The 15,258-nt window shown below is 34.6% G+C and overlaps 1 protein-coding gene across 1 annotated transcript in view; it reads right to left on the minus strand.

Moving 5' to 3' along the window:
• LOC118182376 (uncharacterized) overlaps window positions 1-15,258 on the minus strand; it is a 347,901-nt gene that overhangs the window by 179,334 nt on the left and 153,309 nt on the right. The window contains exon 3 of the mRNA XM_085814501.1: window positions 5,438-5,576. Within this exon, the coding sequence (XP_085670627.1) occupies window positions 5,438-5,498 (61 nt within the window). The 5' untranslated portion in view covers window positions 5,499-5,576. The remainder of the gene's footprint in view (window positions 1-5,437; window positions 5,577-15,258) is intronic.

A 15,258-nucleotide genomic window follows, 5' to 3' on the forward strand; every position in this document is an offset into this window, starting at 1 on the left:
TACTCTGATACCATTGGTGCACTGGTGGTACCATCCAAACAGCCTTATTCTTTACATTTAGAAAATAGCTCCATATAAGTGAGAGGATTGGCAGGCGTTGTGGTCTCGCTAGCACCAGCTCTACCCAAGCTGCCCACAATTTCATTTCCAGCAACGTCGACATGGGACAGTGGATCCGATGAGAAAGGGAAAGTTGTTTTAGTTTCCTGAGGATGTTTGCACTTGTACTATCCCTCATATTATGCCAGTCAGCCAAGTGCTGGACGGCACTTCTACTGTGAGAAAAGATCCAGATATCGTTTAACTGAGGAAGCCATATGATGGAGTCCAGACCCTCCAGAACTGCAATAAGCTCGCTTCGAAATGTTTTATAGGTAATGCGTACAAGCACAAACCACGCACTTCGGCGATTTGAATCAAAACGTCCTTCATAAATCCAAGGAGTGACGCCCAATACTCCGGCTGCAACATATGCAAACATGCAGCGTCATGTTTAACTTGTGTGTACAGGTAAGAGGAGATCACTTCCAGCACCTCTTCTAATGCACTGAAATTTTTCAAACTTAAAAGTATGTCATGTAAAAATTTGGTTTCATTTCCTTTTATTACAGGATTTTTATCGCGCTTTTCCCGGGGCCACTTTCGAGTGAGACACCGTGTATTTTATCATTTTGAATTTTCGTGCTCTTTTTTTTTTTTAATTTCATGAAGTTTTATCGTTATCATAAATGATGAATGAAAAAAAATCGAGATCCTATTTTTAAAGTCTAATGTCTAAAAGCAATGCGCATTTTTCTCGTTACAGAGAAACATTTTTTCAATCTTCCTTCTCAAATTCTCATTAATTCAAAGTCTGTCATTATGAAAGAAGGAATCAGGTTCGATATTTCATAATGCAACAACTAATTATCCTGTTACTGTCTTTGAGTATGATATGAGTTGGTTGTTATTTTTATCAGTTTATATAACCTTTAAATCCCCCTTCATTTTCCAGCTACAGAATATTTTCAGACTAAAATATATTCTATTATTTTCCTCCAAATATATTAAAGAATATTCCCTCTTATTCTTAGCTACAAGGAACGTTCAAAAGCCTTTAAGCGAAATACAAGGTAAAATTCCAAAATTAATATCTGTATTTTCTACCTAGCTCCCCTTCACTTGAATGAACAAAGCATAATATTTAAAATGTCAGATTCCAGCAGAAAGTAAAAGTTTTGTCTCCGCAATCAAATCATTTCTCAAGGGGATTTTTCAAATCATTATCGTCGCTATGACGTGCGTTACGAAAGAGCTGCTTTAGTTTTTTAAACAAAAAGAAATCAACGAAGGCTTGGTCTAGTAAACATCGTTTGATCTAGTTTATTTGATTGCAGCAAAGCACTCGAGGGCTATCTGCCTAACGGAGAGATTCTTCGTGTAGGAATTTCTAAGGGAAACTGGCTCGTGTGCGCATTACACATGGGGATCATTACGAAAACACCCAGCCAGCCAACCCTTTCGCGGAAATCAAACCTTGTACCGAACTACCAGTGTTCAGTGATCTTACCGCTCGGCCGTTGGTGGGCCCCAGTAAATAAGGTGGATAGAGCGAAAACTGAAGTTCGTATCTCTCAACAGCCACGCGTATTTCAGCTTCTAAACCTTGGGTCACGGGATTGAAACTACTTCATCTCCTGTTAATAGCTCTGAATAATATTTTGACCGATATTTATTATAAAGAGTAATTTTCGAAAGTATTCGATTCATTTTATTTTTATTTTTTATATCAAGAGTTTGGTTACCCACTTGGTGCAGACATTTGACATCCCTAACTTTTCATAGAGCGCTTTTTTCACCTGGCCTAGTACTGTCACGTATTTTTGTAGAAATATAAGAAACCGTTATTGGTCTATTTTTTTATCATTTACTCCTATGCTTTAACATAATATATTACTTCAGTATTAACAATGGTGTGGATCATCTTCGAGCAACACTTTCCCTGAACAAGAATGTCCACCTTTTGAAAATGGGATGAGAAGGTTCGACTGCAAGCCACTTATTCATGAATATTTGAAAACCACTGATTTATGGAGTTTTCCAATTTTTGTTATGGAATGATGTTTAATATTTTCATTATTAACGTCGCTGAACATAAGTAGTTCGATCCATGCTCAAATCCCGGAGAGTGAGCTGGCTTCATAAACGTTTCCCTGGATTTCCCCATGTGTAATGTGGATACGAGCCAGTTTACTGTAAAAGATCTCCATGAAGGTATAGCTCTTGTTAGGGAGATAACCCTGGCGTGCTTTGCCATACTCAAAACAAGTTAAATGTCACTAATATTTGCAGATATTTTTGACAGTACACTACAAGTATACACCGAGTATAAACACACTGAACGAACTTTCAAACAATTAATGACCTTTTAGAAGTTAAATTAAAACACCTGCTGTATGTGGGTGGGTGTGTATGTGTCATGCTTATTTGCAATGGATAATACAATCATTTTGCTGTATCTCTTTATTCCTCATTAAGTGGGAGAATTTTGTTTAACCCTATCATTTATTTTCGATATGAAAGAAAAGAAAGTTTTAGTTTAATTTATCAGTTATGGTTTTGATTTAGACCTCCTGCTCTGAAAGTATATTCAGCAGGACAGAACAGGAAGAAGGGGGCGGGACAGCAGAAGCTCAGCAAATGATTTCACAGGTACAATCCCAACGGACTAATTGGCTAGTTTTGTCTTAGTTTTCATGCAGGACAGGACAGGACTAAGTGTGGTAAGCACCAACACATCGCCATTGGTACACATCGCCAAAGTAATTCCTCAGTTAAAATGTTCCTCAATTAATTCTTCAATCAAAATGTTCACGATTAAGCAGAAAAACAATGAATTATACAAATTAACTGCCAATTCAAAATATTTAGTACAAAAGCGCTAACAATCTAAACGCGAGGAATCTCTTAAGAATGGATATGCACAAATTAATTAAAAAATAGAACCTAAATTAAATGAGAATTAATTAAAAATAAATGGATATTTAAACAATTGAAAATGAGAAATATAGTTCTAAAATTTCCGTTAAACCTAAGATACGTAATTCAAACGACTAAGAATCGAATACAGTCTATAACTTATGGTACCATAGATGGTAAATTTGTGATGACGTCAGAGGTCATGTGAGCATGCGTAATATGACGTCACAAAATCTCTCAAAATCTCTGACGTCATTTGCGACTTTTTGGGTTTGCTTTTTGCTACTTTAGCTGAAACTTTTCTGGCAACACTGAATCGGAGCAGTAGAACGGGAGATATAGAACTATCCCCTTCTCTCTCTCTCTTTTCCCCCCAGTGTAAGTTCGATGTGCAAATGTAGTTTGAATCCAAGACTACTGTCCCAGGCCATTCTTGGGGTCATCATTCTGCTTGCCGCGTACTTTGCTAAACGCCTAAGGTATCTCCCAACTCGGACCAACTCCAACATTTCCTCTTCTGCTCTTGGCTCGCTGCTCTAAGCTGCCAAATATTTCGCTTGTAATCTTTCTGACCTGGGAATGTTTTTCATTAAGGAACCCGTTATCGCAATAAAGTAGAACTTTAGAACCGTTTCCCTTTTAAGAGAAATATAATCGTTACCATAAAAGGCATTCCTTTGCTGCTTCTATAACTTTCTGTAATTTCACAATCGAAAATGTCAAGGCAACACTTTAGAAACTTTCAAGAACTGCGACGTGAATTTAAAAATTTGTAACTTAAAGTGGAAGTTGAACTCAGATTTTCTTGAAAACTCTTTGCTCTAACATTTTGTAGAAAACAATAAAATTAAAATTGTGATCACTTATTAGCTCATATGCGTACGAAATCGTTACAATCATAATTATTTTATTTCAAAAATAATTAGAAAAAATTCTGAAAAATTAAAGTTTTTTAATTTAAAATTAGAACTCAACAACGTTACCATTATTTAACTGAGCTGAAATTTCAAAACATATATGTTAATTTATTTTAAGATAAAACTTTAAGATAATTAATTTTATAAAAAGTACATCATCTATAAATAAACCTATAATTTCCTATTAATAATATTACCATCATCTTGAGTTGTAAATGAAAATACGTTAGTAAGATCACGCTGCAGACGTTATAGAAAGAGATCGATAGAGCAATTGAAGTAATCTTGTTTCCCAAGTATTTATTAGGCGGATGTATAGAGCTGCAGATATTAGAGTGCAACTCTTAAGCATAAAGAGACAAAGTTATCCTAATAACTGGAATTCAATATCAGAAGCTCTGGTTATTTCGTTTTGCTGTAGTTAAATTTTCTTTAGCATAGATTTCGTATTAGTCCAAAGGGGCTTTGTCCCTGAAGTTTTGCGATTTTGCGTTAAATCACTGTAAATGTCCGTTTCACTTTTCAAACTGTTGCCAGCCAATGTTAGAGTCCTGCATTATATTTGAAGAAATTAAATAATGAAAAATCTGCATAAATGTATGGCTATTTCTCGTATTGTGATAAAACGTCGGTACATAGAGCCATCGAATTTTGAATGACGTAATCCTCCTACGAATATGGGCATGTAGAAGACCAAATTTGAAATTTTGAATTTGTTTTATGATCGATTTCCTATTTTGTAAAACTTTTTTAACGAATTTTTGAGTAACAAACTCAAGGATTTCAAAGAGAGCCATGGCATCACTCTACGGGAAAAAAAAAACATTTTAATCTGCAGCACGTGGAACTGTGTATCGGAAATTCTAAAGGTATGCTCATTTTAAAATTATTTTACGACATTGCTACTGAACTGAATTTTATGGTTTAAGTGCAAAGAACATGATATATAATAAATAAACGTTACACGCAAAACGTTAACAAACGCCCTTTTGGACGTAATTTAGAATATGAAATCTTTCAGATTTAATTTTTTTTTAATATTGTTACACGATATAATTATTTATGCATTTTGTGGCTAAGCTATCATCTAAAGAATATTCTTCGGCATAAGGGAAATTTCATGCTATCAACAGTATTATATATTTACAGTACTGTAATATTTTTTTTTCTTTTAATAAATGCTGAATAAATAGCCGCCCAACCAATATAGTGGTTAGCGTCGCTGACTTCCATGCCGAAGGGCCCGGATTCAAATCCCGGAGAAGGCGTGGATGTTTGTAAATGTACAGTGTCCGTGCGGCATGAGGGCACTCTAAATATGCGGCGAGCCGAAAATCCTCTCGAGAGGTTGTTGGGGGGAGAACCTCGGATCCGTCCCCCCGGTTGCTCTCCATCAAAAGCAGGGCAGAACTGAGCTAAATCGCACTGTCAAGAACTGTTGCTAAAGGCAGGCGTAAACTTGCGCTACTTGCCACGAGGAATTTTGTGGATTCAGGCTGACTATAGCTCAGAGAAGTGAGCATTAGTAACAACAACCACTGAATAAATAAGATAAATCGTACCTTGAGGTAGGAAAACTATTGCACAGGCCAAAAATATAACAGTTTTGATTCCAAAGAACATTTTGATGTCAATGAGGATTTTCAACTTTTCCCGAGATCCGGACAATTTGTAACTTCATCTGATCGAAAATATAGTATCCTGAAACAAGAAAAATAAATAATTATGAACTAGAATGGAACACTAGCAAGCAAACCACATAAAGTATTTTAAATGTAAAATATTTGATGTAGATAACACATAATTTCACGTATCCATATTTTCTAAAAACATTTTTTTGCCATATTGGGTTAGCATAGTTTCAGTTGTTTGATATTTAGTTGGGTATCCAGCGAATACCTCGCGAAGGGAAAAGAAGCCTATGTAATGGACTTTCTAAGAGAAGCTAGTTAGTATTTACGTTACGCATGAGGGAAAACTTGAAACTCCGATGCAGCCCCCTCTTTCTTAGTATGTCAACGCTCAGAAATGTTATTACAAGTAAATTTAACATTTTAAAGGTATTTTCTCCCTACGTTTCCCATGCCTTCGTGGTGTAACTGGAACTACACTCGACGCGTATTCGGGAGGACAGAAGTTCGAGTCCCGGAGAGATGGATTATGGATTTCTTCAACTTCCTTCCTGACTTCGAAACAGTTCTAAATGATTAAACAATGTTCATCTTTTTTCTCTATTAATTTTTCTTTAAAATTATAGGAAAATAATTTAAATAACATAAATATGTAATGAATTACGAAGTCTATTTAGTTACAGTAATACATCTAGTTAGCACTTGGAAAATGTGTTGAAGGGGTATCAGCAACCCCTGTACCGACAATGTTAAATTGGCCATTTTCGATGTACCTTTTCTCAAAATCTGCTGCAGATATGCGCTTGAAATTTTTTGTGTAACCAAAGCATACCTATCTGATTATACGGAAACCAGCTTTTGAAACATTTTGAATTTTAGAGTAATTTAAAGAATATTTTGCTAGGCGTAGTAAAATTCAGCACTTTTCTCATACAAAAATTTATTTTTAATTTTTTTCCCTTAGTTTATCACAAAAAGCTCATTTCAGTAAATATTAGGAAACCTAATAAGTAAGCCATAAAAATTTTGGATATCTGGTGAGCAGTAGTTCCTGAGAAAAGGTACATCGAGTATACAAAAAATCACGTTTGGAGAAAACGCGTTTTCATGTAAAAATCCTCATTTATTCGATGACAAATTAAAACTAGATTTTTTACAGTTCTAATTTTCATAGAGATTAAAGAATGGTATTTTTAGAAAGATAAAAGTGCAGAGAATTTGAAAATGCAAAAATCCGAAATCATCATTTTTGAAGATTTTTGGGTTCCAACACCCCTGAATGGTACGGTTCTCGGATCAGTTGTTTCTTCATGCGGATTACTCCAAAACGTCTCATCATTTCTACTGTTCTACTGTGACATCTGAACTAAAATATGAAAGACAATTACTCTTCACCTCTTGGCTTTAGTCGACTGGTTCTCTTGCCTCTTCACTGTGCTCTTAAAGTGAATTGGGGTACATAAAGAATTATGAAACTTTTCCTGTATACTCTGTTGTAGTGTTTTGTTGAGATATCTGGTTGCCAGCTGAAACAGCCATGATTTGATTCGTCGTGAGAACACAAATATTCATCATATTTCATGCTCCAAATTGTTTAATGATATCTACAAATGGAATAGTTCGAAAATTGAAACTTAAAAGTGCACAAGCTGTTTGTAGCATGTTAGCGAAATGAAGGCTTTCTTAAACTGCAGGCCAACATATAACTCTTTCTGACACAAATTAAGAGTATTCTCTCAAGCCGATTCTGCCGTTTAGGAGTTAAGATTTTTGAGTGATATTTAGATCGCTTCCTCCGAAAATGCATCAGATAGGGCAACGTTAAGCTACTGGTAATTACGTTTTTTTTTGGGGGGGGAGGGAGCTGGTCCTCCCTTAGCACAAAATATCCCCAAGATGTCCTATTTAAGTCGCAATATCCCAGGACATACTTAGAATAACCTGAGTATTTGATTCTCAGATGTCCTGAGGACATAGTAAAATAACATCCTGAGGATGTCTTATTTAAGTAGCTAAGTTCTGGGATATGTAAAAATGTCCTGAAGATGTTGATTCTCTAATGTGTTGTGTAGATAAGTGTCTGATCCCTTTATAACAAACTAGCTGAATTATTTTCTGATTTAAGAAAATCTTAATTTTATTTGATTCTGAATTATTTATTTTAATGCTTTAATTTTGGGGAAAAACAGATGCTTCTTGAAATATTATTTAGTTTCAAAGAATATTATTTATTTTCTTTTTATTTGCAATTTTGTCCAAGCTTTGATTCATTGTGAAAAGAAGCAGGGAAAGGAGGCGGTTTTGCTAAGTCATGATTTCGCGCTTTTTGTCCTTTAGAATGTTCTAGAAGAAATTTCTTTGTGCAATTGGCCTTAGGACAGGAAGTACGTGACAGAACGGTCAGAGGTTGCCACTTAACCTTCGATGTAAATCATTCAGGTTTTGGCGATCGGGGGTCCGGTTGTTGGCTAAGTGAAGAGGGGCGCGCATGCGCGATCACTCTTATTTCTTCATTCAGGGGTTGAAACGCAAATTTTGTCCAATTAAGGGGGCGATAAATGAAGGCATTGTGGGAACCCGTGTTTGTGAAGGAGACTAAGAAAATTCGAGTTTGAATCACTTTTGGCCCGACTTTTCGAAGGTGAGGTGTGGAAGTTAAGTTTCTGGGTGATGAATAAAGGAGAGTAGTTATTCCTCTAGTTATGTCTACGACAGGGAACGGCAGTTATGCTATCCGGCCGCAGATTTGCTCTATGCCATTATCTGAAAAACCAAGGACAATGTCTTTCGGTCTTGTATAAAAAAAATACTTCGCTTCATAGTCTACGATTTCCTGTTGGAGCTGTGAGTCCATGAAGGCAGCCGTGCGGGGCAGCAGTTCTCTTGCCTTCCAGAGTGAAAATTCTTCGTCGTTCGAAAACCAGTTACCCGGCCGTGTGTTTCGCCAATATGCCAGGACAGGACGATGTCCTCTGAAACTTCGATTTGTAACCGAGGGGCAGTGCCGTTCGTCGAAAGCCTGGAATTAGGATACGAGCTCACCACTTCAAGATGTCTACCTAAGATAAGTCCTTTTTCTGTGTTTGATGTATTTCCTATGAACTTTAAGCAAAGTTCCAGAGACTTCCTTGGAATTTTAAAACCAACATTGAATCTTTAAATTAATTCTAATGGACTAAATTTGCCTCCCTTTTCCCCTTCTTAATTTACCGAGACAAACCTGAAAGTCTTAATTAGGAAATTGTGGCAAAAATATATAATTTGTTTGTGTAATCATCCTTAGAATAGATGTTGAATTTCGGATAATGTGTTTCTTTTAACATCTTAGAAATTACAGCAATAGTTCAAGTTAAATTAAATGAGTCATATAGTAGATTTGCAAATCATTGATTTAAATGTAAAAAAAAAAAAAAAAAAAAAAAAAAAAAAAAAAAAGATAAATTGAAGAATTTCACTTGTGTCTAAAATAAGAAAATTGAACTGTAACTAAAATAAGAAACCTGTAACAAAAATAAGAAAATTGAGTTTCTGATTAGGATAAGATTTAATTTTAATTGTTGAGGGATTTGAATAAACTTGTATTTTAATCTGGAAATCTATTACTTATGTTTTCTGAATATCTTTTATGTGTTTTCTTATATGTATATTGATTTTACATCTTGTTTATACGATCCTCTCACGGCACGGTCCCGGATGCGTTTACACAACGCAATGCATAAAAATTTCACTTACACGATCACTAAAAGTGTGGAAATTAGCTAACTCTTAAGAGTTTAGTTCTCCGTTGATATTTCGTTAGTTACGGTTTCACCTGTCTGTTTCTGCATTAGTTTCCTCCCTAAGAGGAAGTAGAAACACAACAAATGTTTGGGGACTTCGCCAATTTCATTACCCTGACCATATTCAAACTGCTTTTTCCGGCCAATGGGGGCATCAAACTAGCGAAATGAGATTGAGAAAACATAAAGAAATAACTTTCCACGAACTTTGTTCAGCAAATAAGTCGTTAAGTCAGAATAACAATTAGCCAAAAGAATCCACCAAGCAAATCCATACAGAATAACTGGGTTGATGTTTCAGTCACAGAAATGGAAGCATTTTTAGGTGTTTTATTGAATATGAGCCTAATAAAATTGGGAGAGGTGAAAGATTTTTAGTGCCACTACAAAAATTGAAGCCAAGTATTCAGTTTTTGCGATACATGCCGATATGAGAGTTTTTACAAATTTATTGGATGCTCCATTCGAATTTACTGAATACTTCATTATTGCAATTGATTGATCAGTTTGTGGGGGGGGTGAGATTTCCATCTCGGACTGTGACAGGCCAAGAAGAAAACTGAAAATTACACAATTTAACGCTGAAAGCAAAGAGGTCAGAGCGAAGAATGTGCCTCCTCTTCTGATAAGAAGAATGTTCAGGCACAAGAATCCAGATATTATGCAACACGTTATTGTTCTGAGATATAGCATACCAAAGAAATTTACATTAAATGCGCATGAAATATCAAATATTAAGATAAGAAAGAAGAGCATACAATTTAAATCAAGTCATATGAACGAATTTTATGTGTCTTTTAGGGAAACAATATGAGTGGGAGCACATTAATTCCAAAATAAAACCTACAAGTGGAAAATTTAAAACTCAAAGGTCAGCTGTCTTAGAATTATCGAGAATGATAGACCCAGCAGAACTTACCATTCAAATCTCCTTACTTTCCCAAAATTATCAACAATCTGTAATCTTTATCCTCGAAGGTCCGCCTCAGACATTAAAGACAAAATTTATCTCAATATTTTTCGAATAATTTTAAAACACTTGAGCTTTATTAAAAAGATTCTTCCAATGAAAGCTTGTAATATTGGAAAAATTTACCATTTACTGAGGAATGTATTGGATTAAAGAATGTAAATTATATTGACTCTGCAGTGAACATTACACGTATATTGATGCACTGAAAGAAATTTAATTGTAAATAAAATTGCGTATAACCAGGTTAATAATCCTAATCACAGATTCAAAATCCTGGCTAATGTGCAATTACTGTGATGTGTTTAAAATGCTTCTCTAATTTCAAATTATTTATTAATTTAATTATTTAAAAGTTGATATAAAAACAAAATAATAATTATTGCAGAAAGTTTAGAGGAGAAGGTAAAAACTAGTCTCTTTTAATATTACAAGAAATGGATTAAATGAATACTGAAAAGCTTTTGAAATTATCCTTATCAAGATGTAGGTAGGATTCTCCACTGTGTACTTCTAAGTTACAGTTGAAGGTGAAAAACCTTAAGAACTAGTAAGCGAATAATCGCTTGAGTTCGTGAGGTAGAAAACAACAAGTGAGAAGCGTGAAATAACCCTTTATTATTCCAACTAAAGTTGAACAGAGCTCCGTCTTGGAGTTGTACAATAAAGCCGACACTCGGGCTTGAACTTAGGAAACTAAGAACTAAACTAAACTAATATTAACTAAAAAAGGTATAGCCGAATCTATCAATATTCTAACGTAGTTGGCCCCTTAACGCTAATTGACTGCGAAGCTATCAAAGGCCTAAAGTACAGCCAAGCGTAATAATAGCTTACGAGAGAATGGCCTAAAAAGGCGGACGCTGGCTAGCCAGGATAGCTGGTATCTCTCTGACTAAGACAGTAGAACTTCGCGGTTGAATACCGCTCTTCCTCATTAGTATTCAGACGTGATTCTAAAACGACGTTCTGGCCGAGAGTATTAATGGATTCGAGAGTATCATTTTTCAACAAAAATATCCATTTTGACCGCTCTCGAATCCATTTAAACAATGTTTTTGAAAAATATATGTACGTACGAGTAGAATAACAAACTCTTCTCTTCAAAACAGATCGAAAGATGGATTTAAAATACATTCAAAAGAACTTTTTTCATGTGATGTCTGTACATGCGTACGTACCTATGTACGTATTTCGCATAACTCGAACACGAATAGCCTCAGAATGTTAAAATTTCATATATGGGACTGCTATATTCATCTGAACGATATTTTGGGGTGATATCTGTACGTTCGGACAAAATAAAGGACTCTTTTTCCCAAAAGGGATTGTAAAATGGATTTCAAATGGATTCAGGAGAGATTTTTCTTGACGTCTATACGTAGGTACGTACGTATATATCTCGCATAACTCAAAAATGAGTAGCCTCAGAATGTTTTATATATAAATTCGAACTTACTCTGTTACCCGGCTCGGTGACTTAAGAACTTCACTCATGCATGTTGGTTAAATGTGCACTTTTTACTCTAAAAGTTATAAGGTATTTCTCCCGCCTTCCTAGCGTGCCTTCGTGGTGTAGTGGTTCTGCACGCTGGGCCGGTATTCCAGAGGTTCGTGGTTCTATTCCCGGCGAAGGCGGTTGCTAATTTTTCATCTTACCTGCTTCAAAAAATATACCTAATGTCTCTACAAAGTGATTGAATTATGTTGTTCATATTTTCCGGTTAAGGTTTTTATGCCTTTAGTTAATCTGCATGCAGGAATTGCAGAGTTGTCAACAATTTAAAAGTTGTTAAGTACTACTAAGCCTAACGAAGCCGCCATTTGTTTACGTTTGAAACTCTTAGTAAAATAGTGAATTAAGCCACTTTCTGGACCAACTTCAGTGTCTTTTCGCCAAGCGGGATCAAACCACATTTTCGTTATTATCGCTTATAATAAATACACTAAATTTCAAAACACTCCAAAATGTAAATTCATGTATATCTTAGGAAAGTTTGAATTAAAAGACTCTAATCTTTTGCAGGTATGCTTAGAAATACATCTACTTTAATGTGATGGCAAAACTTTTATAGTAGGTTGTAACTGAAAATGTTTTTCGAAAAATTTATAAAAATCATTTAAAAATACAAATTTTAAAAATAAATCATAAAAAAACTGACGAATTTTATTTGGAATGAAGTTAAATTTCGAGATATGAAATTAAGAATTATGTAAGTTTAATAGAAAAAGGAGATATTAGTAAATATATATCAAATTCAATTAATACTGAGGAGTTAAATTTTGAGAGCTAATTTTTTAAAAACTACTCGCGCGATTGTTACGAAACTTGGCAGTCTGACATAAATGGAGTCGTAAAATCGAAATATATAAAAAATTGACATGTTATTTCAGAAAAGTCCTATTTTGTGTCAAAATACCTATGTTAGAACAATGCTATAATGAATCTAACATATATCCTAAGTCGCGCTTTCGAAGCATGAAAAACGCAATTTGAATTTCGTCAATCGGCCCAGTAGAACGGGAGCTATAGAACTGTCCCCCCTCTTTGTTTTCGCAGTGTTCCATTCCAATTACGAATATTTAAGCTAGAGTTATTTATTACTTTTTTATCCCAATAACAATAAATGTTTAATTTACAACTGTGTACCTCTCTATGACATTCTCAGCCAACAGCTTCGACTATAAATAAAGCTTATTTATTGATTATTTTCAGCGAGATAATAATATATAGGTCACAGATTCTGAATCGTACTTTGTCCATCCAACTAACAGACGTGAATTCAGATACTGTAGATGTTCCTTGCGGTTAACAAATGACGAGCAACCCAAACTTGACGTCAGTTTTAATCTCGCCTAAGTAAAATAAATCAATTTATTTGATTGATACTCATTTCTTCCGGGAAAGAAAACTCAACCAGGCTTTATTCTTAGAACGCACACGAGATAAAACAAATGCTGCAAGAATTTCCTCAGTGTAAATATGCTTCGAGAGCTATGACAAAACGAGGTTTACTCTAGATACGTATCATACTCGCTGAAAGAGTGATAAATAGCATCCAGTCAATTAATTAAAACTGCGTAAGGATAATACTTTTCCTTCCCTTTTTATCTACTTCACCAGTATAACAAAATCCGCATGTTGAAACAAATGTAATAACTATGCGCTACAATGTTAGCCCAAAGGGGCGATAGCCCAGAAGGGCTATTAGTCTCAAAACGGCATTTTGTGGGCGATAAATGACAAATAACTTTTTAAATTGTTGCCACCAAATATTATCCTCCTGTATTATATTTAAAGAAATTAAGTAATCAAGAATCTCCATGAATGTCTGTATGTTTCTCGCATTGTGAAAAAGGCAAAGGTACCTGGATCCATCAAATTTTTAATAACGTAATCGATAGCACATAAAACACACTCTAGCGCTAGGTTCACTTTACATCGTTACATTTCGTTCATATTATGACTTAGAATGCACAAAATGTATATCATTTAAAGAATTATCTAATCGTTGCCACATGTTCTATTCAAATACTGTAATAAATTAGAACGATGTATAAAAGAAATTAAGCAAGCAAAACAAAAAACAAACAATTTTCACAGACGATTCAGTATTTCTCATTCCATTAATTCAGTTCTCACTTCGCGACAAGGCAAAAATACATAAAAACTCAAACTATCTATATTAGAAATTGCGAAGTAAATATGATACTTATTTCATCGAAAAAATTCCAGAAAGAATTAATTTAATTCGCAATAATAAATGAATGCGTTACCTTTGTTGTTGCGTAGCTTAATCTCTCTAGATTGACAATAAATCTACTATTCTGCTGTTTCAAATGTAAACAAATAGGTCCGCCATGTTATTTAAAACTTAACCGCACTTAAACAGCTTTTAAATTGCTGATAATTGTACAAATATTGCTTCCAGATTTACGAAAGGCATAAAAACCTTAACCAGAAGATAAGAACAACATAATTCAATCATTTTTAAAGCAAAAAATGTACAATTTACAAAAATATGAGTTAAAGAAACTGAAATCACCGAGCCGAGTAACAGAGTGGATATATATATAAATATATTTATATACGTTTAGTGCGGCCGATTGCAACCCAAATACGAGGTGCACATCTACATGTTATAGCAGTCCTATATACAAAATTGCAACGTTCTGAGGCTGCTCGTTTTTGAGTTATGCGAGATACGTACGTATATACGTACGTACATACGTTCGTTCAGACGCCGCGAAAAATTCTCTTCAGAATTCATTTTAAAGAAGTTTTGTAATTTTTTTGAAGGAGTCTTTTATTATGTCCTTACGTACAGATATCACGCAAATCATCGTTAAATTCCCTTCGATAGTGGTCAAAATGGATATTTTCGTTGAAATATGCTGCCTGAAACTTTTCGCGATTACAATACTTCCTTTGTATTTCGTACAAGGAAGTAAAAATGTATGTCTGCACAAATAAAATGATGTTACCACCAAATGTTGCTGACATATATTATTTTTAAAGAAATAATTTAGCGAATATAATAAAATAAATGGCAACACAAGTAAAACGATATTGCCACCGATTATTAGTTTGGTCCTTTTTCGGACGGTACGGACTGTTATGGAATAGTTGATATACTTCCCACTTTGTAATCGATTACGAAGTATCGATGCTTCGTTTACGTTTTACGCGGAACTGTGATAAGGTTGTCTATAGAAAATCTTGCAGAAAGGAAAAAGTCCTACTTTCATATTTAATTTTTTTCTTGTTATATACGAGACAGGACGCAATGCGAATAAATTGATTCCATTATTCGAATTAATTGATCGGGAGACTTTTATAAAAGTCTTAATAAGCAAAAACTGGCTCATACTGTTGATACAATGATCACAAGTACTGATATGCTTAGTTTAGTACTCTTGTTAATAAAAAACAGCAATTGTGCATGTAATGAGTCTAAAAAGAAAGAAAATTAATATATGTCTGTATTGTTGTCTAGGTAGAA

The sequence above is a fragment of the Stegodyphus dumicola genome, chromosome 4 (assembly GCF_044657685.1).
Source record: "Stegodyphus dumicola isolate Sdum_Otavi_A_Nest chromosome 4, ASM4465768v1".
NCBI lineage: Eukaryota > Metazoa > Arthropoda > Arachnida > Araneae > Eresidae > Stegodyphus > Stegodyphus dumicola.